The 13,024-nt window shown below is 39.3% G+C and overlaps 1 protein-coding gene across 1 annotated transcript in view; it reads right to left on the bottom strand.

The window, feature by feature from the left end:
• LOC118658498 (disintegrin and metalloproteinase domain-containing protein 20-like) overlaps window positions 1-12,341 on the bottom strand; it is a 31,105-nt gene extending 18,764 nt beyond the window's left edge. The window contains 4 exon segments of the mRNA XM_036314023.1: window positions 2,594-2,733; window positions 3,390-3,484; window positions 10,249-11,576; window positions 11,579-12,341. Coding sequence (XP_036169916.1) covers window positions 2,594-2,733; window positions 3,390-3,484; window positions 10,249-11,576; window positions 11,579-12,341 — 2,326 coding nt within the window.
• Window positions 12,342-13,024: the final 683 nt, after the last annotated feature.

The raw sequence follows: 13,024 nt of genomic DNA, 5'->3' as shown, positions 1-13,024 counted from the left end.
TTTAGCTGTGGGACCGAGAAGAGATTTTATCTGGCATTGTCTGCCACTGTCTTTCTATTACCCTAAATACAGTCCATTTTAGTAAATGCAGACTTTTACTTTTCCCTCATTGGATTTTCTCATTTTACCACAGCTTTGGTTACAAATAGGTCCTAAACAATTAAATTTGACAGTGAGGTTTTTAATTACTTTGGCTCAATTTAATGGTTCTGTAGTAACATTCATTAAATGAGTAGGAGGGGTAAATAAGTGAGTAGGAGGGATAAATATATGCATTTTTAGAAAAATTTGGCCCTATCCAATTTTCTATATAATCTACTCTTAATTAGAAGAATATACTAAGGATTAATCTAGCTAAATTTATTGCGCCATGTGCTTTTCTTTTTTCTTTTTTTTAAATTGACTGTTCATTTTATATTGCTTACAAGTCTTAACCCAGGTATAAATGATGTACTAGTTATTGTATGGATTTTGTCTTAGTGACCAATAAATACTTGAAAATTATTTATTTATTAAAGACTATGTTAGTCATTGATTTGTTGAGTTTCTATAGTTTGTTGTTTCATTTATTTTGGACATTCACAGAAATTGTGATTCACATATTTTAGTTTATTAACTTTGGGCCAGAGTAAAACCCTAAGACACAAATATGTAAAATGTTGTGTCTTAGATTGTTCCAGATAAATAACTACACGTGCCCATGTATAAAATGTGAGCGACAGGGGCGGGGGGGGGGGGGGTGGTGGTTACATAAGTACTAAAAGATTCCACCTATCTATATTCAAAACACATTTTCACATGAGTCTATTTGATTAGTTAAGGAGCATATTGAGAGGTGTACATTAAGGAGATATAGATGTTTGCTAATGGTTTCAGTAATAAATAATTATCTACAGTTAATTAGTCCAATATGTAGGGAAAAAGTAATCTGGGAGAAGTTAAAAAAATCATGCACTGTTTTAAATGGTTTTCTGAGAAAATAGTTGGGCTCTGATTTATATAATTAGTTTCTTGTTCTGTTATTTTCTGATATTTTGGTGGGTTTATCTGGAGATCCAGAAAATATTAACTCTTATATAATTTTTCAGGTTGTACTCAAAGCATGTAGAGACTTCCAGATTCATAATATTTTATAAGGTATGGGGGCCTGATAAATCCAACAGATGGAATAAAATGGCAAGCATTGCAATTATTAGAGAAAGGCAAAATAGGAAATTGAAAGAGTTAATAAAAAAGAGAAACGGGAACACTTGTACACTGCTGGTGGGAATGCAGACTGGTGCAGCCCCTATGGAAAACAAGTATGGGATTCCCTTAAAAATAATTTAAAAATAGAGCTGCCATTTGACCCATGGATCTGAATTGTAGGTATATATCCTCCTAAGAATCCTGAAACTTCTATCAGAAAAAAATATATGTACCCCCATATTTATAGCAAAACTATTTACAAGAGCTAAGATCTGGAATCAGCCCTAGTGCCAATCAGTAGATGAGTGGATAAAAAATCTGTGGTACATTTCCACCATGGAATACTCTGCAGTTTAAGAAAGAAGGATCTTTTACCCTTTGGGACAGCTTGGAAGGGCCTGGATAGTGTTATGTAAGTGAAATAAGCTAGCCAGAGAAAGTTGCAAGTTGTTATCAGAGGTGGGCAAAAGTAGGTTTATAATCATTTGTATGGAAAATAGTACAGTAATCTATACTAATAAAAGGGTAATATGCTATTTAGACCGGGAGACCTGGAGACTGGACGTCCTTCTGGACAAAGCCATGGTGGCAGGGCTGAGGCAGAGGTGGTTAGGGGCGATCAGGCTGGCGGGGGGTGGGGGGAGGGCTGTTGGGGGCAAGTAGGCCAGGAGGTGGGGCAATGGGGGGCAAACAGGGTGGTGGGGGGCAGTGGGGGATGAGCAGGCTGGCAGGGGGGCAGTTGGTGGAGGGCAGGCTGGCATGGGATGGCAGTTGGGAGTGAGGAGGCCAGTGGGGAGGCAGTTGGAGGCAAGCAGGTTGGCGGGTGGAGACAGTTGGGGGCAAGCAGGCTAGTGGGGGGCAGTTGGGAACGATCAGGCTGGTGGGGGGGGTTAGTTGGGGGTGATCAGGACAGCTGACAGAATGGTTAGGGGCGATCAGGCAGGCAGGCCGGTGAGCAGTTAGGAGCCAGCGGTCCTGGATTGTGACAGAGATGTCCGACTGCCAGTTTAGGGGATTGGGCCTAAACGGGCAGTCAGACATCTCCCGAGGGGTCCCGGGTTGGAGAGGATGCAGACCAGGCTGAAGGACACCCCGGCCTGTGCACAAATTCCGTGCACCGGGCCACTAGCAATAAATAATAAAAAATTAACCTCAAAAAAGGGAAAAAAAGGCAGCCAAATAGGTAGTTGTATCCAGAGCCTTATTCCAGAGCAGATAGAAGGAGCATCTATATTGAGTAGCATCCACACAGAATTGGTGAAGTAGACACAGCTGGTGAGACAATTCACAGCCAGGAACTGCAGAGGATTCCTGGAGAATGGTAGGATCAGGGATCTGGGCAGAGTCGCCGGATTAAGTAACTGAGAGTATCATAAGGAAGCTGCAGGGCACCAAGTCTTCATACCTTGGGGACAGGCATAACATCCAAGTGTGGAAAAGAAATTCACAGGGATGCTGGCGGCAGGGGATTCTAGATCTAAGTCCACAACTGCGAGAGGTTCAGCCCAGAGTGTCCGCCTGAAGAACTGCCCCAGCTCTGTGGTGCTGGGGTTAGAGAAGTTAGCAGTCACATGGTTGTTTTGCCTCTACAGTGGGGCCTTGACTTACGAGTTTAATTCGTTCTGAGACCGAGCTCGTTAAGGAGCTCGTTAACTCAAATTACTCTATCAACTCAATGCAAAAAATCGGCCAAGAGACAGCTGGTATCTCAAAAAACTCGTTAGTCGGGACACTCGTAAGTCAAGGCCCTACTGTATTTTGACTTTGTTTTTATATGCTAAACCCAGTTCATTGGACCTTTCAAAAATACTCACCCTTGGCTGTGGTGCAGGTGGAGGTGAGGACTTGTGGAGACTGGGGAGAGGCTGTGGAGGAGAGTGGCTTGGGGAGAGGTGATCAGGAATTCAGCACTGAGACATTCCAGACCCTCCAAACCTAAGCACCCATTTTTCTCCTGAAGAGCCAGCACCTCCCAGAAGCTTCAGGGCAGCTAATACAGCCATGCCCAGACTATACCCTGAGCTGTACAAAGGACAAAAAACTGACTATCCCCAAAGAGCCCTCAGGGACTGGGTTGAAGAGAGGCCTGTCAGTCCCAGGATGCAATACAGCACCCTACCTACCTATGGCCCTGTCAGAAACAGCTGCCTGAGTGATTAAGATTGACAGCAGACAGACAGGTTAAGTGGGCACCACCTAACCTGATTGGTCCCACCTGCTTGCAGCCAAGGCTGTGAAGATAGACACAAACAGAGCAGTGGTGGATAGCTTGGATTTTCAAAATGGTGCTGAATACCTAAAAGGAAACAGGGAAGCAGCACACAGAACAGAAGAATGAGGTCTTAAACCAGACCACTTGGGGCATTAAAACTCAGGTGAAATGAACGGCCATCTTTCTTTTATTATTATCTCTTGAATTAAATTTTTTAACATTTTCTTATTTTTTAGTTTTTATTTCTTTGTATTATTTTTTCTTCATTCTATTTTTTATTATTTTATTTTATCTTTTTAACATTTTATTTAATTATTTTTTAATTTTCTTTTATTTTTTTCTACTTGTTCTCTCATTCTCATTCTACCTCCTCTATACTGAATCGAGATCCTCCCTCTATTAATTCAATTCCTAACCTTACTTTCTGTACATAAACTCTGCCTCTACAGATTTGCCCCCCCCCCCCCCACACACACACACTTTTCTGGGTGTTTGTTCTTTGCACTTTTTGGTTTCTCTGTTTGTTCTTTGATGTTTTCTCCCTATATAAAGTTTTCCTGCCTTTTTCTTTCTTTTCTCTATTACCTTTCTTTTTTTCCTTCGGTATCATTTTTGGTCTCTTTTCTTTCTCCTAATTACTTTTTTTTCTGGTGATCACTTATATTGGGGTTATTGGTGTAATGAGTACATTTGTGTTTTGTTCCCTTTGTGTTATATCTTGTTGAGTTGTATTTTGTGCTGTTCACTCAACATGGTAGAGAGCTAGCCATAAAACCAGACAGCTCAAGAGGAGACTCCATCCATGAATGGGACAATAACACTCAAGATGCAACTGACCCAAGAGAACACAAATATCCCAAGTGGGGACATTCCTAGATTACCCAGCCCAGAAGACCAGAAAGATTGCACCACTGGGTCCCACAAAACATCTATTATTATAAGACAAATTTAAAGTAAACCTAGGTGGCATAGCAGTTTGATCTAACATAGAAACAATCACAAAGGAACAGAAAAATGGGGAGACACAGAGACAACCTCCATTCAAAAGAAAAGGAAGAATTACAGAAAAGAGAATGAATGAAATGGAGTCATGTAATTTGTTTGAGAAAGAATTCAGAGCAATGGCTATAAGGACACTGAAAAGGATGGAAGACAAATTCAACGACATGTGTAAAAATCAAGAGGAAATGAAGAAGAATCAAGAGGAAATAATGACATAGTTGCAATAATAAATACAATACAAAGTATATAGAGAAGCTTTATATAGAGAAGCTGAGAACCTCATCAGTGAGTTAGAAGACAATAGAAGACAAGAGATAAAAATCCACCCAAGCACAGTAGTAACTAGAAAGAAAACTTAAAAAGCAGGAGAAGAGCCTAAGAGAGCTTTGGGCCAATATGAAATGAAGTAACATTTGCCTAATAAGGGTGTCAGAAGTAGAGGAAGTGCAACACAGAATAGAAACTTGTTGGAAGAAATAATGACACAAAACTGCCCTGATTTGAGGAGAAAAAATCCACAGAAGTCCAAGAAGCACACAAAGTCCCAAACAAGATGAATCCAAAATGACCACCAAAAAGACATATCATAATTAAATTGGCAAAGATCAATAACAAAGTTAGAATCTTAAAGGATGTCAGAGACAGAAAGTTACCTACAAGGGATCTCCGATTGGACTATCAATTGATTTCTTAACAGAAACACATTAGGCCAGAAGGGAATGGTAGGAAATATAAAAGTATGCAAAGCAAGGGACTGAATCCAAGAATATTATACTCACAAAGGCTATCATTCAAAATTGAAGGTGAAATCAGGAGCTTCACAGACAAAATAGGTCTAAAGGAGTTTATTACTACTAAGGCAGCAAAGCAAGAAATGCTAAAGGGACTGCTGTAAAAAGAAGATATAGAAAGGGATGAAGGAACACAGGCATACAGAATAAAAATGGTGACCAGCAAGTACCTATCAATAATAAAATTAAATGAAAATGGATTAAATTCTCCAATCAAAAGACATAGGGTAGCTGAATGGATAAGAAAACATGACCCATATATTTACTGTCTACAACAGACCCACCTCAGAAAAAAAGACTCACATGGACTGATAGTGAAGGGATGTAAAATAAGTTTTCAGACAAATGAAAATGAGAAAAAAGCTGGGGTGGCAATACTTATATCTGACAAAATAGTCCTCAGAGTGAAGGCCATAACAAGAGATAAAGAGGGCCACTTCATAATACTAAAGGGAGCAATTCAAAAAGAGGATATAACTCTGGTAAACATATATGCACCCGATACAGGAGCACCCAAATACATAAATAAATTTCTGGAAGATGTCAAGGGTGAGATTGGCAGCAATACAATCATAAAAGGGGAATTTTATACCCAATTAACACTACTGGATAAATCTTCTAAACAATAAATCAGCAAAGAAACAGCAATCCTAAATGATTTACTAGATCAATGAGTCAGGTGGAACGAATACCTTCAGAACATTTCAACCAGAAGCTACAGAATGCACATTCTTCTCTCGTGCACATGGGACATTTTCAAGGATAGACCACATTTTAGGATGCAGGCAAAGTCTCTTCAAATTCAAGAAGACAGAAATCATATCAAGCTTCTTCTCAGATCAAAATGGCATAAAATTAGAAATCAACTACAATAAAAACAATGAAAAAAATAAAACACTTGGAGACTAAGTAGCATGTAATGAGTCAATGAGTGAGTTACCAACCAAATAGGTCAAAGAGGAAATAAAAAGCATCCTGGAAACAAATGACAATGAAAACACAACAATTCAAAATCTATGGGACACAGTGTTGAGAGGGAAGTTCATAGCTCTACAGGCCTAGGTCAAAAAACAAACAAAAAAATGGTAAAAAATTATCCAACCCTAAACCTTAAGGAATTAGAAACAGAGTAATAAGAAAAGCCCAGAATAATCAGGAGAAAGGAAGTAATAAGGATCTGAATGGAAATAAACTCCATAGAAACAAACAAACAAAAATAATACAAATGATCAATAAAACTAAGAGCTGGTTCTTTGAAAGGATAAAACAAGATTTATGAACCTCTAGCCTGGCTCATCAAGAATCAAAGAGAGAGGTTTCAAATAACCAAAATCAGAAATAAAAGAGGCGAAGTAACAAACAGCCTCACAGACATACAAAAGATTGTAAAAAATACTACAAACAATTATACTCCAACAAGCTGGATGACCTAGATGAAATGGACGTATTTCTAGAAAAATACAATCTTCCAAAACTCAAAAGGGTAGTATCAAAAAACTGAAATATCCTGATAACTACTGATGAAATTGAAGCAGCAGTACAAAAAAATCCTGCAAACAAAAGCCCTGGACCTGATGGCGTCACAGGGGAGTTTCACCAATTATTGAAAGAAGAACTAAAACCTATCTTTCTCAGAGTATTCCAAAAAGGTCAAGAGGTAGGAACACTTGCAAGTTTTTTTCCATGAAACCAGCATTACCCTAATCCCAAAACCAGATAAAGACACTGCAAAGAAAGAGAATTGCAAGCCAATATCCCTGATGAACATAGATGCTAAAATCCTCAACAAAATTATAGCAAGTTGGATCCAGCATTACATTAGAAAGACCATACACCATGACAAGTGGGATTTATTCTGGGGATGCAAGGCTGGTACAATATCCTCAAATCAATAAATGTGACACATCACATAAACAAATTAAAACACAAAAATCACATAATCATATCAATTGATTTGACAAATTCCAACACCATTTCCTGATAAAAATTCTCAACAAAGTGGGACTAGAGGGATCATACCTCAACATAATAAAAACCTTATGTGACAATCCTACAGCCAACATCATACTCAATGGGCAAAAACTAAAACCATTTCCCTCCAAAACAGGGACAAGACAGTGATGCCCACTTTCACCTCTCCTGATCAACATAGTACTGGAAATGCCAGCAATAGTGATCAGACAAGAAGAAGAAATAAAAGGCATACAAATTGGAAAAGAAGAAGTAAAGCTATCATTATTCACAGATGACATGGTATTGTACATAGAAAAACCTTAAATACTCCATCAAAAGACTATTAGACTTAATAAATGCATTTGGCAATATAGAAGGATACAAAATTAACACCCATAAATCTATGGATTTTTTTATACACTAATAATGAACTCATAGAAAGAGAAACTAAAAAAAAAATCCCATTTACCATTGCAACAAAAAATTAAGATACCTAGGAATAAACTTAGCTAAGGAGGTATAAGACCTGTACTCAGAAAAGTACAGGATGTTGAAAAAAGAAATAGAGGAAGACATAAACAAATGGAAGAATATACCCTGTTTAAGGACTGGTAGAATCAACATCATTAAAATGGCCATACTGCTCAAAACAATCTATAGATTTAATCCAATCTCCATTAAGGTACCAATGGCATATTTCACAGACCTAGAACCAACTCTCCAAAAATTCATATGGAACAAAAAAAGACCCGGAATAGCTGCAGCAATCCTGAGAAAGAAGAACAAAGTTGGAGGGATCACAATACCATTATCAAGCTATATTACAAATCCACTGTTCTCAAAACTGCCTGATACTGGCACAAGAACAGACATATAGACCAAGGGAACCGAACAGACAACCCAGAAATTGATCAAAGCTATCACGCTCAATAAGTATTTGACAAATGAGGCAAGAGCATACAATGGAGTCAAGACAATCTCTTCAATTAATGGTGTTGGGAAAATTGGACAGATACATGCAAAAAAAAAATGAAATTATATGACCAACTTACACCATACACAAAAATAAACTCAAAATGGATAAAGGACTTAAATGTAAGCTGGGAAACCATAAAAATTTTAGAAGAATTCATAGGCAGTAAAATAGCAGACAAATGTCATAGCAGTATCTTTACCAATACAGTTCCAAGGACAATGGCCACTGAGGAGAAGATAAACAAAAGGGACTTTATCAAAATAAAAAGCTTCTGCACAGCAAAAGAGAACATCAACAAAACAAGAAGAGAGCCCACTGCAGGGGAGAACATATTTGCTAATGTTATCTCTGATAGGGGTTTAATCTGCAAAATTTATAGGAAATTCATACAACTTTACAAAAGAAGAGAAACAATCCAATAAAACAATGGGCAAAAAAACCTAAATAGACACCTTTTGAAAGAGGACATATAGAAGGATAAAAGACATATGAAAACATTTTCAGAGTCATCAATAATCCGAGAGATGCAAATCAAAACAACAATGCGGTACCATCTCACACCTGTCAGACTGGCTATCATCAACAAATCCACAAACGACAAGTGCTGGCAAGGATGTGGAGAAAAAGGAACCCTGGTGCACTGCTGGTGGGAATGCAGACTGGTGCAGCCACTGTGGAAAACAATAAGGAGATTCCTCAAAAAATTAAAATTGGAACTCCCACTTCTAGGAATATATCCCAAGAAATCAGAAACACCAATCACAAAGGACTTAGGCACCCCTATGTTCACAGCAGTACGTTTTACAATAGCTAAGATTTAGAAACATCCTAAGTGCCCATCAGCAGATGAGTGGATTAGAAAACTGAGGTACATATACACAATGGCATAATATTCTGTGGTAAAAAAGAGGGAACTCGTACTCTTCGTAACAGCATAGATGGACCTGGAGAGCATTAAAGAAATAATGAAAGAAAACATCCTCGACTGGGATGCTAAGTGAAAAAAGCCAGTAGGAGAAAAATAAATATCACATGATCTCACTCATTTGTGGAATATAATGAACAACATAAACTGATAAACAGATATTGAGCCAGAGACAGAGAAGCACTGAACAGGCATCAAACTTCACAGGGGAATCAGGGGAGGGTTGGTGGAGGGTGATAAGAGATCAATCAAAGGACTTGTATGCATGCATAGGAACATAACCAATGGTCAGAGACAGAAGGGAGGTCAGGGCACGTGCTGGGGGTGTGAGCAGCCAGGGAGAGGATCGCGGGGGAAAAGAAGGCTTATTAAATACTTCAAACAATAAAGAATTTAAATTAAAAAACCACAAAACTCTGTTTTGCTTACTCATGATGGTAAATGTACATTTTTGCTCCCCTGTAGTATTTATAGCAATAATGTGCAGGCTGAACATTACAATCTTTGTAAAGACTAGCCTTGTTAATGAAGCAAGACTGGAATGAATAATATTCAAAAATTTCCGACATTTCCAGTCTCCCTCTATTTGTCACCTATTGCACTGATAATGAGAGGACTGGCAAAGAAGAAATGTAATTTCTATGTTTGCATTCCCTGTGTGACAAAGCAGAGTACAAATGGAAAGAATGGTTAGAATGAGACAAATAGCTGTACCTTTTCTCAGGAAACACATAGAGAATAATTTCGTGAACAATTAAACACTACCTACTTAAAATAATAAAAAACAGTAATAATCTAAGTTTTAGGGTATTTTGATAATTTTTAATGGACAATGCTTTATGATCCAAAATAATAAAACTTTTGAGGCATTATGCCAATGTTCTGTGACACATTCTATACCAATTTTGCACCCAGGAGACTAAAATTTATTACATGGGAAATTGGAAAAGACTGGACTTCATTTTTGAAATTATAAATTGTTGCTTTGCTTTCTAAAATGCAGTAGAAAATTTTACTGTTCTTCCTTAGATGAAACTGAAACATGTTGCTTGTTTTCTGTAGATAAAGTCTTTGCATTTTGTTCTTCGTACTCATGTGTAGGTGACACAGTAGGCTCTTTTCTCTCATCTCTTCTTTTGCGAGCCAGAAAAAATAAAATTAAGAAGCATAACAACAGAATAAAAATAACGTACCAAAGTACTATCAGGGAAATGGTTCTTTGCCCTATTTTCTCCCTTTTGTTCCAAGGGTGTGGCCCACTATCAACACTACCTCCACTGCCTCTTTTCAGGCATTTGGGAGGGTCCCACTCCGAGTTGCAATGGCAGTGCTGTCTGTTGTTGCAGACTCCTTTCAGATTGCAGGTCTTAGGTGAACAAAAAAATGTCAGATGTGCCCTATGATAACACCTCCTTTTGACGCAGACATGTTCTGGCCCACACTCTGTCCCATCTTTCACATCACCAATGTCAGGATCTGTCATCCCGAAGTGGTAGTCGGTACCCCAGCAGGTGGCGCCATTGATGTGAGTCCAATGCACAGTGGAATGATCCCTTAGAAGGGGAATTTGTATCACGTTATCACACTGAACCCTCCCGCACAAGGTATCTGAGATGCTACATTTTATGTACGCACCGTTCATTAAACCACAGTTCCCAAAACGGTCACCTCGGGTGTTCATTTCTGTGTAACAACTCTGATTTGCACTCTTGGCCTCTTTGCCAAAAATGTTCCTACACTGCACTTCACGGATATTGCATCTCTTTTCATAGCAGTAGCCACCGCCCTTGCATGGCATCCCATTCTGCAAGTACACATCCTCTGGACAATGGTGGGATGTCCCATTGCACCACTCTGGGAGATCACAGTCATTTTCCTCCTGTCTGCAAACTTCGCCTGTGGGCAGGATCTGGCAGTGTTTGCAACAAAGCCCAGAAGCACAAGCAGCCCCAGGGCTGAGAGTGCAGTTGGACTCACAGCACGGATCTTTCATACACAAATGTAAAGCGCCACAGTCACACTCTTCTCCTTCTTCAACCACACTGTTCCCACACCGTGGAAGTGTGAAGATGTTTCCTGTATTTGATGGAAAGTACAAACAATTTTGACTTGCAATCTTGTTCATGAAGCCGGCATAACTGCAGTTGCTGAATTTAGTTGCACCCGATTCATATCCATACATTATGCATCGTTTATTTCCACATGTACAAGTTTTGTCATCATGAGGCATACCCAAAGTATGACCAATCTCATGTGACACAATATATGCAAAAGAATACACATCATCATTAATGAAACTATCAACTCCACAGTTAGAATTATAGTTACATACTGTTCCAACAAAGGATAAGGCAACGTCTTCACCATAGTGATGCCTTACAAAGAGATGAGCAACATCATGGGGAATGCGCTTATTAAAGCTAGCTTTCTTCCAGTTGCAAAATGGTTCTAGAAGACCACTTTTTTTTATTGAAATGGGTTTTTTTTCAGTCCAGACCTCAAGTCCCATTAAAACCACATCAACATCAATGACTTTAAAAACTTATGTGCTCCATTGACTACACTTAATACTTCATACTGCACTGCTGTGGTGTTACTTCGGTGATGAAGATAGCGATAGTGGTCCACCACCACTGCCAGTTCAAGAAGCCGCCTGTGTGTCCACCAGCCTTCATACCCACTCTGCATCAAAGTGAAATTAGCACTCTCCTGAAATTTCAATTGTCTTGCTATTTCTTCATCTGTTAATCCACATTTCATGGGGGGCAATTGTGTCTCTTCACTCTTCATTCTAAATAAAAGATGTTCAAATGTGGTAGAAAGTCTCTTGGGCTCTATTTCATAAACAATGTCATTTGTCTGTAATATTCCTTGAAAACCTCCCAAACAGGTACTGAGGGCAACCAGGGATTCTGGGTCCCCCTCCACGTAACCATGATAGTAGCAGTCATTCTGGATAAAAGGCTGGTCCTCAAGGAGAGCGTCCTGGTCCGAGTAGGTAAACACTGGGAAATGGCTAGATAGAAAATGCTTATTGACCTTCATGTGTATGACCTGATTCCGACCCCCAAAATGCATTCTGTAAGAGAGCCAGTCTCTAGTCTTCGTGCCAGTGTCAGTGCCTGTTACCTTCAAGGGAATCACCACTTCTGGGGGACCATGGCGTTGGGCGTGTACAATCAAGAACCATCCATATGGGAACAGAATCACCCCCAGCCAGAGTGGCAGGAGAGTGTTCCTCACACACACCAGGGCCTCATTCACAGCCATTATGGAGCCACCATACACAGCCATTGGTGAGAGCAAAATAGGATGGGCAGGAAGCATCACTGTTCCCTCTGAGCTGGGTGTTCAACATTGACTTTGAATCTGTTCTCTGGCAGGCTCATATTAGAGGAACACACTGAAAGAGAAAATAAAAAGAGGAGTAGAGACAGGTTTGGGGCTTATGAGCAGGCCAAGGTGGAGGAGGAAGAAAAAGACTAGCGTTAAGCGGATTAGTGTTTTGTTTAAGACATGACTCAGAATACTGCATCATTTGCCCTTAAAAAAATTGTAAGGAGCCCAGCCCGTATGGCTGAGTTGGTTGACTGTGGTCACTGGTTCAATTTCTGGTCAAGGAACATGCCTGGGATTTGGGGTCTATCCCCAGTACCGGGCATGCAGGAGATAACCTCTCCATGTCTGTCTGTCATAGAGGTTTCTATATCTCTCTCCCTCTCCTTCTTCTATCTCTAAAAGTCTATATAAGCATATTAAGAAAAAAAAAATAGTAAGGCAGTGTGAGATTGTGAGTGTACAAAAAAATAGTGATTGGGCATAAGCGGACACCTTTTGAACCTAGATGAATGATACATAGGTTTTCATGGTACTGTTTTTTAACTACATGAACATGTGTGAACAACTTCACAATAAATATGGAAAACTGAGGGTCTTAATGGAAAGGTGAACATATGTCATGTTTGAGAGGGAGTCTT

The sequence above is a fragment of the Myotis myotis genome, unplaced genomic scaffold (genome assembly GCF_014108235.1).
Source record: "Myotis myotis isolate mMyoMyo1 unplaced genomic scaffold, mMyoMyo1.p scaffold_m19_p_6, whole genome shotgun sequence".
Taxonomy (NCBI): domain Eukaryota; kingdom Metazoa; phylum Chordata; class Mammalia; order Chiroptera; family Vespertilionidae; genus Myotis; species Myotis myotis.
The sequence above is the reverse complement of the archived record's forward strand: the minus strand, read 5'-3'. Positions and strand labels throughout refer to the sequence as shown.